We start from the raw sequence: 15,600 nt of genomic DNA, 5'->3' as shown, positions 1-15,600 counted from the left end.
GCTTTCAGGGCAAGAACAAGGAAGGAAACGGAAAATCCCAGAGAGCCCTGGACAGTCCAGATTTAGGGCTGCAGCTTTTGTTCGCACAAACTCGCTTGGCTCCTAAGCGGCCTCCACCCATAATCATTACATCCGCAGCAGGGTTTCAAAACACAGCCCGGAGCCGCGCTCCTGGTGGCCCGCGGGAGCCCGTGCAGCCGCGCGCTCCCTTCTTGCGCTCCTCCGGAGCCGAAATCTGCTCCTTAACGTTCCCCTGCAGGCAGCAGGGAGTTTTCTAAGTTTAGATCTCTTTTTCCCCCCCCTCCCCGAGCCTCAGATGATGTTAAGATTATGCAATTTAACAGATGTGGGCTTTACAATCATAGCTGCGTTTCCTCCCGGGGAATCTGCTCCAGGTTGGCGCGGGCTGGGCTCGGTGCGGGACAGTCCTGGGACGGCCGTACACCGACCGCATACGGTTTTCTCCGTCACAGGACGGTCCCCGCGGGTGGCCGCCGTCGCCGGCCTGCAGAGGGTGGTTTCATTAGTCGCTGTGCCGCTAAGTCAGTGTTGTACTAATCGCAGCTGCGCTAGCGCAGGTTTCCCGAGCACCACCGTGGGGAAGGAGCGTCTTCTGCGCGGCCCAGAGTCTTGCCTGGGGTCTGCCCTCAGCAAGAAGTGGTGGAAATCCTCCTTCCCTCCTTCATGGTCCCTTCATCCCTTGCACGGTCCCATTAGGTGTTGGGCCTCTGTATCGCTCAGCACCGGTTCGTAACCATTGAATTAGGGGTTTTGAAAGCAGTGCAGCTGGCAATGTTTCGACGCGCAGTGGCGCAGCGCATGTCTGGTTTGGGCCTCGGGCATTGCCCGCGCTGCGATGACGCGGGCAAGGAGCGCGGTGGGGACGGTGGTGCAGTCGCAGGCRGCCGGGGCTGGCTCCCAGCTCATTAGCAGCTCAGGCAAAACTKCATTTTGCTGTCCCGTGGCTGGGGCTGAGCCTGCGTCACCGCCACGATATTGCCCCTTGCAGCCCAACCTGCAGCCRGGGCTGGAGAGAGAAGCTCGCTGGTGCAGAGGGAGTTACCCCCAACAGGACTATGTGTGTTTTTAAGAGTTTCACAAGGAAATGGTAGAGCCAGGCTGGCAGGGCAAACCCATGGCCTGAAAAATTTGCAGGGACTTGATCTGTTTTTCCTGGACATGTTATAACTCAGCTCCCAAGAAGCAGCATACTTGGTACGCTTGCAGATCTCCTAGCCGAGATCTGTCTGCTAAGCGTCATTGCTAGTTTTCGCGGGAAAGGAAAGCACCGATTCGGCAGGTGGCGTGACAATTTCGCGTTAGAATTAAAATATTTCTCGTGACARCTGTGGTCATGAGGAGTTAAAACATGGAAACCAGTTGGCAGCTTAGGATGTGACAAAATTGTTAGTGACAAATCTGTACCTGAGCTAAAGGGCTGCAATGGTTTAAGCCTTTAATACATCAGAGGAGGCCAGATGGTCCCTTGTTTATTTTTTTGGAAGAAGTTTGCATCTGGTCCATCTGCTCCCAATGGAGGGTCACCTTTGAAGACTAATTTCTGCAGGCATGTCAACAAAAAACGAGGTTGCGGTTGTCTCACATCTCCAGTAGACTTGATGGCGGTGCRAGGAGCTGAGATTTCACGTATGGCTTGTTATCGATAGAGCAGACATTCAACCGATTCTTTCAGGTTCCTTATTGCATACCATGGGCCAGATTTTCCAACACAGCTAGGTGAGCTGTACCCACTAAACCGTGTGTTGGCAACAYGGTTTTCCTCCTTTGGTCAGGGCATAGTTAGAAGTGCCAGATCACTCTAAAAAGCATGTGTAAATAATACCTTCTTATTCAGCCCATCTGCTCCCTGGCTGCATTCAGAGCCAGATTTGCTGACTCCCATGATAAGCTTAAGTGTTTTGCTGCTTTTTATTCCCAGTAGCTCTGCAGAGCCAAACAAGGCTGGAGAAAACAAGTCGAATTATGCTCCAGGATGCGAACTGGGTTCTCCTCTGCCTTTCGCGGCCTCGGCCTGGTTGTGTCCTCAGGGCAGGTCAGACCCTGGCCTTGCTGAGGGCAATGGCAAGAGAGGTTAGAAATCCCCTAACACGTGCAGCGGGCTCGTAACTGGTTACACTGTGCAAACAGGAAAATATCAATGAATCCTTTACTGCCAGACTCCGGGGTGAATTTKCTGGGCTAACAACGGCTAGACAAACAACCAGCAGCATTTTACTTTCAAAGTGGCTATGTTTGATCGAGGGTCATGGATTAAGGTACTCCTTGCTGTYGTTTTCGCAGAGTTATTTTTAAAAAGTGGGAATTGCACTGGGGGCTCTTGCACTTGGCGTGCATGTGTCGTCACTCCGGGCAGCCTGCTGCAATGCCTCGCCGTGTATTTGAGCGCGCCTTGCTTGATCGCTTGTTGACAAATTACTTGGCAACCTGGGAAGGCACATTTCACCCTGCCTCTACTCATCCCCTGAGGGTTTCTTTAAGCGTCTGCTGCCTTGCCATTCTTCTGTGCTGCAAAGCCGGATGCTGTGGCGCAGTAAGCTTGGGTTGCACATCTGAAAGCTTTTATGGAGCAGGGAACGGAGAGAGATTCAGTGCACCACCCTCCAGCATGCCCAAATTTTTCAGCGTCACTGCTGCTATAAATGGACTTGCGGGCTACGATTACAGGCTGGGTAAATGAACTTGTAAACGAACGTAGCAAGCAGCCCCACTGCGATGTCGATGTCGCATCCCCGCATCCAAATGGCAGCAACAAGCAGCTTGTTAAATGGGACAAGAGGTGGCTCATGCCGGGCTCTAAATGGCACCGGGATGCTTGGGGTTCCCTGCTCCGGGGGCATCGCAGCTGAGCACAAGGTCTGTCATTAAAGGCACCTGGGAGACTACGCTCAGCAGCTGCTCTGGTTTCCTGGTGCCCCGCGTTGTTCAGACTCCTGGAATGAAATGCAGGCTGGGCTACATAAATCTCTTAATTTTTTTTTCTTAGTGAATTTTCACTGCAACTATTGTAGACAAAGAAAGAAGAGACCACCCCTGAAATGGAGCAGTGACTTAGCTGATACATAGATCTTTTGGGCAGAGGCTGAGTGGTGCCATTAGCAGCTGTGCTGATCTCATCCGCACCCTCGGTTTGGGGCGCCCTGTGCCCAACGCCTGGGAGCAGAGCAGGGAGGACAGGACCCGTCCTGGAGCTTGGTGGGTCTCCGAGCTGCTGCGCAGCGAAGTGGGGAGAGTTCCCCTCCCYATGAGACTCCTCACAAGTTATTGAGAGGCTTCAGACCCCGTCATCCTAAACTGATGTCTGCATAGCAAGGTTCCCGTCCTGCCCACTCAGCAAGTGGAGCATGCTTTGGACTATTCCATCCTGGAAATTGCATTATGTGCATAAGAAACATGGATCTTAACTTGCAGTTTCGGATGATACAGCCATGATTTGGACTTGCTCTGACTTGATGTAGGCTGGAGAACATCTGGCTCCGAAATGCCAGCCAAGCCTCAGGGTAGTGAACATGGATCAATCACACTCACTGCTGTTTTGCACATGACCAACGTGAATGGCAATCCTCCTGCCTTGCACACAGCCCTGGCTGGTACAGCTAGCTGGAAACCTGAATTCCAGCAGTAAATCTCATTTAAACTGCTCAGCAGCTGTCATTAAATGCTGTGCTCAAAATGATGTYGGGCTATATGGCACATAAGGCTAACGCTGTAGCTACAATGTTCAGTCCTGCTGCTGCTGCTGCCAGCAGTCAGTGTTAATAATTGAGCCAAGAAGTTGACTACTGAATAACATCTTCGGTCCTTGTTTAGGGCCTGATTTGGAAATGCATTTTGTTTTCAAAGATGCAGGCAGCCATCTATGTGTTTCTGAAGATCCTTTAACACCTGTTGAATTCCTTGCAGGGGCATTTTTGGGGTCCAGGAGGTAGAGCAGGTGGTAGTTTCAGCATCAGTGTGCTAGGAAGGCTTGGACATGAATAAGAAGTGAAGAACGAACTTGTACAAAGAGGGGATGGGGCTGCTCTTGTTACTACATCAGGCCAGGTGGGGAGCAAGCACAGGGAGGGGAAAAACTGTCTAAGCTAAAGGGCAGTGCTGTCTTGGGAACAAATATATATTCAATAAATGTGTTAACTCATTTCCCAAGGAAATGGGAAAATGATTCTGGGCGACCGGAGAGGTGAGAGTTTGGAGCAGCCTTCCTGCAGGGGGGCAGAAGACCCAAATGGATGGAGCATGGCCAGGGGCTCCAGGCCCAAATCATCCATCACCCTGGGGTGACCTTCAGTAGCTGGGTACCCTTCAGTACCCAGAAGGTCGGTTTAATCCACACCATAAATTTCTCTTTTGGTCTCGTGTCTCTGGCTTCAGAATTTGGCACCACAGGCCCATCTAATTTACAATGGTGTGTATCCAAAAATAAATTTCATGTCTTTGTTTTGATTATGGGTAAATGAGGCCAGGGCTCAGCCTCAATGTCACCGTGACAAGCCTGGCCTGTGCGTTCAAAACTGGTCAAATTTTAATTTTTTCTTCCACCTTCTTTTCTCTTGCAGTCATTGAAAGTGGCCATCAGGCGAGAAGGGGTGCTGACCCCAAAATAAGGACTTCCAATTCTTGCACGGAAAGCACGGACGCTGCACCCATGTCCCCCGGGCGTGGAGAGCAGGCGTCCCCAGGGCAGCGCCGAGGCAGCGGCGCCCTCCGCGCCGGCACCAGGCGTTTTCCACGGCATGCGATGGTGCCTTTGATCAGCCGGGCTGCTGTGAGCCCCACTCTCCCGCCCTCGCAAAGCGCTCGTCCCGGTGAGTTTTATAGATGCAAAAATGGCTTGTGAAATATTAGATATTGTCTTTATTTTTTTAATTAGTCATTTTTTTCCGTTTGGGGACCTGAATCTGGAGCCATCACGTCCTCGGCAGATGCCTAGCCTGCCAGCTGTTGGCTGTCCTGGTGTAAGCTACTTACTGCCTTGTGCCTTTTCACACTTTTAAAGAAATGTCTGGATTTTCTTGCCGTGCAGAAATGAAAACAAATTTTGAAATGCTGGTGTTTTTTGATAAGGGACGCGCTCTTTGCCCAGCAGTCCCTCTTGCACCATGCCCTGTGTTAAGCAGAGGAAATATGGGGAATATTGCTGTAACCTCACTTGCATCGTGTAGCGCTGGGTGCCACTGTATGCGATGCTACTGCAAGCCCAGCTAAGACGTTTTAAGTTGTTCAGCAGGAATACTAATTTTCTTGCCCTGTGTCCCAGCTGCTGGAAGTGGTCGCCGCCCGGCCGCTAGCTCGGAGAGAGGGAAAAGGGCTCTGGTGTCTCCCAGCGACCCTACAAGCACACTGGCACTGCTCAGCCAAGCTGCAGAGGGGACGCCACCGGTTTTGGGAGCTGCCAGCGCCTCAGCTGCTGCGGTCAGCGGGGAAATGCCCCCTGCAACCGGCCGGAGCCRCGGGGCTTCGGACGTCACCACCTTGGACCATACGGCAGGGACACTGCTTCTGCATCCGTCCTCGGACACTGATCGCCTGGGTGAGCGCTGCAGCCGCAGACTTCTGCTGTCCCAGTGAAATGCCTCCCTTGCAATGTCCGTAGATGTCGTGGTGACTCCTGAAGGGCTACTTTGGTAGACGCAGAGCGTGGGAGCAGCGCTTTGCTACGTCTATGTCTACGTCTACGTCTTCGTCTACGTCTGTGTGTTTTCATTTGCTTTCCCCTCTTGCCTTGCAGCCAGCGGTGGTCCCTCTCCTCCAGCGAGCGGCTCGGCGACGCAGGAGCAACCAGCCAGTCCTCGCACTGGTGACATGGGAACTTCATCCACTGCCTCGAGGAGCAGCGCGGGGACACTGCCGCCACTGCCCAGCAGCTCCGTCTCGAGCTCGGGGGCACCTGGCTCACCAGAACAGCCCCAGTCCTTGCCCAGCACTCCCAGTGCCCGGACTGGTGGGAGCAGCCACGCGCCAGACCCCAGGCACTTCACGGAGGACTCCACGAGCCCTTTGATGATGGCATCTCCTGCCTCGGAAACTGCTTTCAGAGGTGAGCTTTGTTGGCCCGCAGGTTTGTTTTTTAGCTTTAAAAATATCTTTAAAAGCCTTTAGATAGCTTTAGTTTTCTTTAAAATAAAAAAAATTGTAGAAAGCCTATTTTGGCCTGCTCTAGATGCAGGCAAGTAGGCAGCTGCTGGGGATGGTGGGCAGGGAGTGGTGATGGACCACGGCCTCACTCTCCACATGGTTCCCTGTAGGTCTGGAGAGCCGGGTCAGCAGCTGCTGGCGTGTCTCGGAGGGGCATTGGGGTTTGGGACATGGTGGCCCCCCTTCTGCCCTCGCCGGGCTGCTACTGGTGGGCGCCACATTCCCAGGGACCATCTCCCGTGCTCCTTGGCCCATCTCCTGCCTTGCCTCCTCCTCTGCTTCCCGGCATGGAGCAAGGGCAGCCCACGTCAATGCTGTTCACGTGGCTGAGAAGCCTTGAGCCAGCTCAGCCTTTGCTAGCTACAGGAGTAGGGGTGTATATGTTTTTTATTGCCTTTTTAAAACGGATGTGGAATATTTTGTGGAAAATCTGAACTTTTCATTGAAACACTACTTTTTTTTTTTTTTTTGCTGTTCGTTTTCATTTGAACAGTTAGCTGAAGTTCCCTGCAGAAACCAGGAAAATGTTATAGAAAAAATCATTTGGTCAAAACCCCCCAATGTTTTCCATTTAAAAAAAGAAAAAAGAAAAAAAAAGAACAGGTAGAAACTTTGGCCTTATCTTATCACAGTGTTTTTTGCCGGGTGGGAAAGTCGCGGTTGGCTGCCGGTTGCAGGGCAAAGCTGCGACCTGAGCTCGGGCCTCGGCGTGCCCACCCTGCGTTGCTCCTGCAGGAACCGCACCGCTCCGCGTCGCGGGGTGCTGGGGCCAGGGGTGCTGCACTTCTTGCTGCATTCTTCATGGCTTTAGGACGTCTTTTGCAAGCAATGATTTCGGGAGTTTTCAAACCGGAGAGTTTGCCTCACTCTGCAGGAAGTCTCCCTGTACTGAAAACTTCCATGTTTATTGAATCCGTATCTGATGTCTGGGTGTTACCAGGAGTAAACGCAGCCGTTTCAGGGCTTCCCCGTTAACGCTTCCCTTCGCTGTCTCGCAGCCGCTGGGAGCAGCCAGCAGCCGGTTAGCGACCGGGCAGCAGAAAACCGCACTTCGGATTTCCAACCGGGAACGTCCAGCCCCGCGAGCCAGCCCCGGGCCTCGTCCCCGTGGACGCGGGGCGCCAGCGTCTCGCCAGGAGCCACGCGGCTCGCCGGGCCCTCCGTGGACCACCGGCTGCCGCCTCCTCCGGGAAGCGCTGGCCCAGGTGAGCCCCATCAGCCCGCGGGGTCGCACCCAGTTCCCGCGGGTCTGGCAGCCCGCGGGCCTCCGAGTGCCGCAGGGACCTGGCCGCGGCCGGGTTTCTCCGCTTCTTCAGCTGTTCGCTGTTGGATCCCATGTTGTCCCTGCGAGAAAAGCAAGAGAGATTGGGCTGATTGCACCAGTCTTGCAGCAAAGGGGGCATTTAAAGCCAAATCCCCGCAGTCCTTGTCCAGTGAATCTGGCCACGGTTCTCCCCAGCCCTGCTTGCGCAGGTTTGCCGTTCCCGAAAATGCCAGGAGCGCAGAGCGCAAAGCCCCTGAGCGGGTGGCCAGCGCTTTCTGGGGGCCGGTCGTGCCACAGAGCTTCCTGCGTTGCACTCCCGTGGCGTCAAGCCGCTTTTTTTTGCAAGCAATAACTCAGGTCTTCCTGAATAGAAGGGATTCATGGCTTTCCAAAGCAGCACTTTGTCCAGATTGAAAACTTCCTATGCTTAATATCCGTAYGTGCACTGTAAGCATCTGGGAAGAAACTGGGTCCATCTGGTTATAATTTTGTACGTATAAATCCAGTTCTTTTATTGTGTCTTAGCCATTGGAAGCAGCTACCAGCCATCCAACTTCTCAGCAGCAGAGGAGAGAATTTCTCATTTTCCTACCACCAGTACGTACGTTTCGACACCATCCACCAGAGGTGGAGGAAGGATGTTAAGGTCGCTACCAAGCAGCACCAGCCTGACCAATGCAACGGAGATTTCCACCTCCAGTACCGAAACGATCCACCCTTTGGATCAGACCCAGTCGTCTGGGACATCTTTGGCAGCAGAGGCTGGTGGTGGTGCAGGTGCCACTGCACCGTTCACGGACCCGTTGCTCTCGGACTCTGCATCTGCTTCGGGAAGCACTTCCAAAAGTGAGTTTTGATAGCTAGTTCTATAACTTGGAACATTATTTAAAAACTTTTTATAAACAAAATACATCCTTTTTATTTTAAAGAAAGGAGGAATAATATTGTAGTTGGCACGTTCTGTACGTTTAAAAACATTTCACAGAAATGAAAGTATGGATAAATATTATCCTTGTTAGAAAAGAAGGAGAGATTTTTGTTGAAAACTTTCAGTATTTTGCAAGCAATAGCTTCAGGAGTTCCTATGTAGAGTCCTTTTTTTTTTTTTTTCAGTCTTAATGATTTCTCAGTAGTAAATATTCTGGAACTGAATATTCATACATATGTTGTCTATGTTAACTGATACTGGGATGAAGTTTACCCAGCTGTTTTAGTTTACATACATGTAGTTTTATCTTTCTTGTATCCTTTTTTAGCTTTTAGAAGCACTTATGAACCAAAGAGCATCTCGGCTGCAGAAGAGGGGACTTTGCGCTCTGCCACCAGCGGTGCTGCTGTGCCTCTGGCACGCACCAGCGCCACGGCAAAGTCATCAGGGTCTCCAGCCAGCAGCAGTGTCCCCAGAGCCACCTCCAGCACCGATGCGACCGGCTCCTCAGGCGGGACCTCGTCCTCCACTGCAGCTCGGGGACCCGGCGTGAGAGGCTCGTGGGATGCCACGAACGTCACAGCACCTTCCACAGACCCGGCGCTCGCAAGCTCGCACTCTGCCTTGGGAAGCACTTTCACAGGTAAATTTGTTAGGCTGAAAGGAGGCTGTTCTGGGGTTGAGCTGGATTTTGCATTCCCACAGTGCTRTTGTAAATATGGGTATTTTTATTACTGATTGCTTCAAGCTGGCACAGGGGTTTGAGGTGAAGGGTGGGAGGGGATTTCAAGTTTTGGCTGAAAAACTGCAAAATGCTGGTGTACTAGCTCGCTAATGAAATTTCCCATGGCGAGAAAAGCAGCCGATGCTTTGTTCCCCGCCACTCTCAATTAATTCACAACAGTTAAGTCCGCGCGGGTGAATCGCAGTGCAGCACACACTCCAGGCGAGCCGGTTGAACCTCAGCATCCCCGGCGCTGCGCTGCCCTCGGGTTCTCCCCAGCTTGACAAACACGCTTGGCTAGAAACAGGATAAATTGGGGAAAAATACCATCCTAGCGTGCCGGGGATATCTCTGAGCACGTGAGGTTGACGTCTGGCTTGCACGCCTCATGTCCCTGTGGGCAGCAGCTGAGATTCGCTGCCTGCTGGGGTGCCGTGCGCCTGCACGGTCAGGTCAAGCTGGGTGCTTTGGGGTTTCGAAAGAACCTGAAGACACCTTTTTTGGGTCATCCTCTGGATGTGCTCTGAACTGAAAGGGATAGGCTCCTGATTTAAACAGGCTCCAAGGGAGTTTAAATGCATAAATAAAGTGTTGTGCACATCTTCACTGTAAATTATTTCCACTTTTCTTTCTTTTAGCCGTGATTTTCTTGGCTTTTTATAAGGCATGTGTGCTGAAGCGGAAAGGAGTCACATCTTCCCAGCATAGCGCCTTTTCCAGATTGAGAACTTCCTCCGTTCAGTATCTGAACAAACCATGTACCAATTTGTGCATTGCCTAAAAGAGACCATCCATCGGTGTATGACTTTATATGCATAAAACTAATCTGGTTTTATTGTACCTTAGGTGTCAGAAGCAGCCACCGACCAACTAACAGCGCAGCCACAGAGAAAAGAGCTGCTGATTCCTCTACCACCAGCGCCTACGTTTCAGCCACAGCCACCGGCACGGGAGGAAGGACACTGAGGTCCCTAACAAATAGCAGCAGATGGGCAGTAGAAGTCTCTACTTCTGGCAGTGGCACGTCCCAGGCTGTAGGTACAAGCCAATCCTCATCTGTGTCTTCCGTAAGAGAGACCTACGGAGTTAACGGGTCAAGAGCCATCACAGATGTCACCGAACCTTTAGCAGACCCTTCGCTAACATATTCTCACTCTCCTTTGGAAATGCCTTCCACAGGTGAGCTCAAGTTACAAATGAGATACCATTTTTATTGTAAATGAGAGGAGGAATACTATTTTATTTTTCACTTACCTGACTCTTCTCCATAGATCTCAAAACATGTTGCTGCTGTTCAGTATATGCTGTTAGGAAAGATGTAATGTGATTTTTGTGTCTGAAATATTTCAGCTGTTTCTTGAGGAAAAAATTTGGTTTGGGTTTTACAGAAAGGACACATCTTCTGTGAAAAGTCTCATTGAGCCAAGAAAAATAATTTACTTTCAAATCACAAATCTTTTTTTACTATCTCAGATTGCTATCTGTGTTTTATAGGCAAGGGAACTAAGCAAGTGAGGATTAAATCATGTCCCTGCAGTGACAGGGACTTGACTTCAGTTCCTTTGAGTTCCTGCCCTATGTTGAACCCCTTGGACCATGCTGCTTCCCATAAATTTAGTCAGTTCAACAAATTTAAGACAACTTTGAATGTGGTCTCTCAGATTCTTCATGGAGGGATTGTGGTCCTTGACCCCGCTGCAGTGCTGAGGGAGTCTGATCCTCACTAATCCCATTTCTTCAAATTCAATATGTTTTATAAGATCTCTGCACCACTCAGCATTGCACCTCAGCTGAACTGAATTCCAGGCTTTTCTGAAGTGCTACAATATTTATTTGTTCTAGCAGCGTGGAGTGCAGTCAGCCACATAACGGTGAAATTAAGTGCACAGCATAGTAGTTCCATAGATTTTATACAACTGCACTTTTCTTGACATCAAACCATGCATTTTACAAGACAATTTTCTGTAGAAAGGATCACATCTTTGCAAATTTCCTATTTTCTCTGGATTGACATCTTCTCATATTTTCTACCTGTATATGTACTCTCTGCCTTTGGGTGTTACTGAAGAAAGTTCATCTGTTTATTTATAGTTTCACATGTATAAATTTTTCTTTATCATGTAGCTACTAGAAGCAGCCATGTGTCATTCAGCATCCCATCAACAGAGAAAAGAACTGATTTTCCTACCACCAGTACGTACGTTTCGACACCATCCACCAGAGGTGGAGGAAGGACATTAAGGTCGCTACCAAGCAGCACCAGCCTGACCGATGCGACAGAGATTTCCACTTCCAGAACCGAAATGATCCACCCTTTGGATCGGACCCAGTCGTCTGGGACATCTTTGGCAGCAGAGGCTGGTGGTGATGCAGGTGCCACCGTGCTGTTCACGGACCCGTTGCTCTTGGACTCTGCATCTGCTTCAGCAAGCACTTCCCCAGGTGAGCTCTGATGGCCTCTGTAGGGCTCATTCCCATGGATCTCACATATCAGCTCTCTGTGGAGGGATGAGCAGGATGTTAGAAGATGCTGGACAATGATATTGGACTTCATGGAATAAAATTTCAGCTTTCAGTGAAAAATATATTATCCCTATAAATTAGTTGTTTTTTGCATTTATTCACCAAAGAAAACCAGTCTTATTGTGAGAGCAGTCTGGCTTTGAGAGTTGTTGTTTTCCAAGATAGCCAAGAGGACTGTCTTGAAACCGTGCTGTGTTTACAAGAGTGGGGAGGCAACACTTGTTCCTGACTCCCACCCTGGAAAACAAATGCAACATTTACTGATCCTGCAGAACCCAGGCATGCTTTGTTTAAATCTCTCTAAGTTATTCACCACTGCAACCCCACCTAGTTTAATTCCAGGCATTTCTATAGTTGTTCTGGTGTTTGCGAGTGCCAGCAGTCTGGAATGCAGAGCCGGGGAGCGCAGCAATGAAGTGAAGCAAACAAAACATCAGTTCCACGTTTTGTTTTTAGTGCCCTCTTCAGGGTGTCTCTCTGTGAGCAATAATTCTGTATATTCTTGAATAGAAATGGGTTGCGTCTTTGCAATTAGCATTTTCTCCAGATTTAAATCTTCTCATACATTATATCTGTGCATATACTGTCTGCCTGCAGGTGGTGTTGGGGGAAAACTTGTCCATCTGTTTATACTTTAATATGTATAACTCCATTTTGCTTTATCCTTTCTCAACCAAAGGAACTATGATCTCGGCTACGGAAAAAAGCATGTCTGACCCTCCTCTCACCAGTGCGCCCAGYGCAGTGACGGCTACCAGAGGTGCGGAAGGGACTGTGGAGCCTGTGGCCAACATCAGCGCAGCGACCGGTGCTGCAGAAAGCAGCACGTCCTTGGATCTGATCCATCTGTCATCTTCTGTAACGGAGGCTGAAAGGCAGCCTAATATTTCACAGAGTGAGGATGAATTCAGTGAGCTTTCAACGCAGCCTCTGCCTATATTTTCTTCCAGTATTTCAATGTCTTCATCTTCACCAAATACTTCTGGTGGGTTGTGTGATTCCCCGCTTTGCTGCTGCCGTAAAGGACACCCCTCCTCCTTCTTTCTCCACCTTTGAAATGCTACCTTTTCCCCTCTCTGTCCGAGTGAGCCATGCCGCACACATCCTGCGTTCCCTGCCCTTCATCTAGTCCCTTTTTGGTGAATGGGACAGCCCCTGGAGAAAGCTGTAACCTGGTGGGACTCACAGGTGGATGCCAAGGCCCTGGGTGACAGGACTGGGGATGGCTCATGCCGGGCTTGCTCACATTTCACCTCCTCCTCTAGCCTCACCTGTTCAATGTTTCTCTAGGTGTTGGATTCCTGTTCCTGACTTTTACGGAATTACAAAGTTTCACCCAAATAGCTTTACAATCCTGTGTTTACAACAGGTTGCAAGAATTTCTAATGGTCCTAAATAAAGTGGCTTTTTCCAGTACTGAGGATTGCTCAGCGTGAGAAGTGACAAGAGATGGGTAGACCTTTCACTGCTTCTTATATCCTGGTTGTCCCATTTTTGTCAAGCCAGCAGAAATCGGAGCAGCTACACATCTGGTGTGCCTTGTCCCAGCCTGTCCTCAGCCAGGGCACTGGTACCCCCCGGAGGAGGTGCCAGGTGGTTCCCTGCCACATCCGTGCTCCTGGCTGTGCTTTCAGGGTCCCACCCTCCGGATCCATGTCCGCGAAAGTTAGCTTGAAAGCCCACTGATCCATCCAAGGCAATTTTCTACTGGATATTCAAGACCAAGTACTACCTCCCTGTCACTGTTCTCCTTCAGAAAGCTGTACGCCCCAGTCTGCTTTCTTTTACCAGTCTAAAAACACGGATATCCTGAGAACTCCAGTTAACAAATAAGTGGTGTCACTAACCGAGCTCCGCCTCCAGCTGTGTGAATTGAAATGTTCAGATTTTAGTCCCTCTTGGGGCCTCAAAGATATTATTAACACATACACACACACACATATGTATATATGTGTATATCTCTGCTTTGCAATTCCAGAGAGAGAAAAAGGGGTTTCCGGCGTTCCTACCGAGAGCACGTACATCTCAACCGCCTTCTCCACGCGCGGAGAGGGGACCTCTCAGGCTCCCATTGACCGCAGCACGTGGAGCGAGGTGACGGAAAGCTCCACTTCTCGCCCAGACGTGGCCGGGGAGTCGCGCTCCAGCCCCTTCCCGTCCGCAACAGCATGGCCTGGAGGAGGGCCCGTCTCATCCAGCGATTCAGGTTATACCGAGCCCTCGGCCGAGGTCACACTTTCATCCCGGGCCTCCACCGAATTCTCTGCCCCACGTAAACCTTCCAGTGAGTTTTTCTGAATGCCAAAATCACTGTTGAATTAGAAAAAAAGCATTCACTCCCACTTTTCCGTGGGCTTGATATTACTAGCAACACATTTTAGAGCTGTTGCAGGTGCCATGGGCAGCATTTACAAATTGTGATGATTTTGCTTGTTGATACTGTATATTTGCAGCTGTTGGTGTTTAAGTCTCAGGAATGTGAGCTGTGTTTCCTTGCTATAGGAGATGTCTACTATTTAACTGGGTGGGGTAATAATTATAAATAAATTATGTCGTTACGACTCTAATGATACTCAATGTCCCTGTGCATTTACGTAGGCCTGTTTCTAAAGTTTTCAATGGAATAGGCTTTGTGTGTTAAGTCTATGTTTAAGGTGATAGATTTGTGAAATCTATTTAGTCTGTATTTGTCTGTGCAATTCTATTAATCTGTATTTCAAAATAGAATTACTGTAGAACTCACAAGTACACTGTGACCGGAGATGATAAAATTGAGTGCCCACTTTTCTGATCCCATTTCAGCCACTGGAAGTAGCCATCACTCACTGAGCAGCTCAAGTACAGAAAAAAGGATTTCCAGCRCTTATACTGATGCTGTGTACAGTTCAGCCGCAGTAACTGGAGGTGGAGAGAGGACATTGCGGTCTGTGACAAATGGCACACTGGCCCGTGGCCCGGAGAGCTCCACGTCGCACGCGGAAATTGCTAATTCCTCCGAAGCGAATCGCTCAGCGCCTATGGAGCAGAGCAGGACTCCTAATATCTCCGCGAGCAGCATGGGCGTCACTGGGTTTGCGACTGAGACCCTGTTTACGCATTCTTCCAAGATACCGACTTATTCATCTTTCCAAAACGATCTCTCAGGTAAGTTAGTGTGTTTGTGTACGTGTGTTTTGGGGGGAAGAGAGAAAGTCCACATTATCCTGCGTTTACCTATATTGTGTGCAAAACTCTCATTCACTGGTACATGAAATATCATCCGTGGCTGCATGCGGGGCGATATTTTCCTATATCTGAGTGCTGCTGCGAATAGCGGAGTCAAAGCCAAACCCCATCTGTCAGGGCAATCGTTCCAGAAGGGAAACCACAGTCCTCAATGCTGAAGCGAGTTCTTGATTCACTAGCAAGGAAGCTGTCTTGCTTTGATGGTCACGTTATTTGTTTGCACCCTAACTGATTTGTTGTCGGTGACGTTTTTGAAAGTGTTTCATGCTGACCTGAGTCCACTGTAGAATTAAATCAAATTTTGAATTTTGAAGATCCTWTTCTGTATTTTTGAGATTCCTAAAGTTATCTGTAAATCCTGAAATTTATCTTATAAGATTGGCTGCGCCTTTAATGCTAAATAATCAGAATTTTTGCAAAGTGATGTGCTATTCATTTAAGATTTCCTGCCTGCAAAGCTTTCAATCAGTGAGTTCATGATAAGCTACAAATTAACATAATAATTTCATCCTACAGAGGCATGCAGTTCACTGTGTCTAGAAACAGATTGACACAGGAAGATTGATATTCTTTAGTATGGAATGGAGACTAASAGGGAGAGGGTATGAGTTTTATAAATCATGACAGATAAAGAGAACAGATGGGTTTTCCTGCTTAGCCTGCCACAAAATATCACAGAACACCAAGTGCTCAATCACATTAAAAAAGCAATACCGGAAGAAGAATTTTTTAGAAACCTATGCTTTCCACAGGAGCCTGTGTCTGTCAGACTTCAACATTTTA

At 49.4% G+C, this 15,600-nt stretch overlaps 1 protein-coding gene across 1 annotated transcript in view; it reads left to right on the top strand.

Moving 5' to 3' along the window:
- Positions 1–6,021: 6,021 nt before the first annotated feature.
- Positions 6,022–15,600, top strand: part of HEG1 (heart development protein with EGF like domains 1) — a 36,996-nt gene continuing 27,417 nt past the window's right edge. The window contains exons 1-9 of the mRNA XM_026087405.1: positions 6,022–6,055; positions 7,152–7,358; positions 7,943–8,263; positions 8,674–8,988; positions 9,916–10,248; positions 11,194–11,511; positions 12,272–12,577; positions 13,571–13,876; positions 14,395–14,736. Coding sequence (XP_025943190.1) covers positions 6,022–6,055; positions 7,152–7,358; positions 7,943–8,263; positions 8,674–8,988; positions 9,916–10,248; positions 11,194–11,511; positions 12,272–12,577; positions 13,571–13,876; positions 14,395–14,736 — 2,482 coding nt within the window. The remainder of the gene's footprint in view (positions 6,056–7,151; positions 7,359–7,942; positions 8,264–8,673; positions 8,989–9,915; positions 10,249–11,193; positions 11,512–12,271; positions 12,578–13,570; positions 13,877–14,394; positions 14,737–15,600) is intronic.

The sequence above is a fragment of the Apteryx rowi genome, unplaced genomic scaffold (genome assembly GCF_003343035.1).
Source record: "Apteryx rowi isolate R43461 unplaced genomic scaffold, aptRow1 scaffold_715, whole genome shotgun sequence".
Classification (NCBI taxonomy): Eukaryota; Metazoa; Chordata; class Aves; order Apterygiformes; family Apterygidae; genus Apteryx; species Apteryx rowi.
Note: the sequence above shows the minus strand (reverse complement) of the source record. Positions and strands in the feature narration are given on the sequence as shown.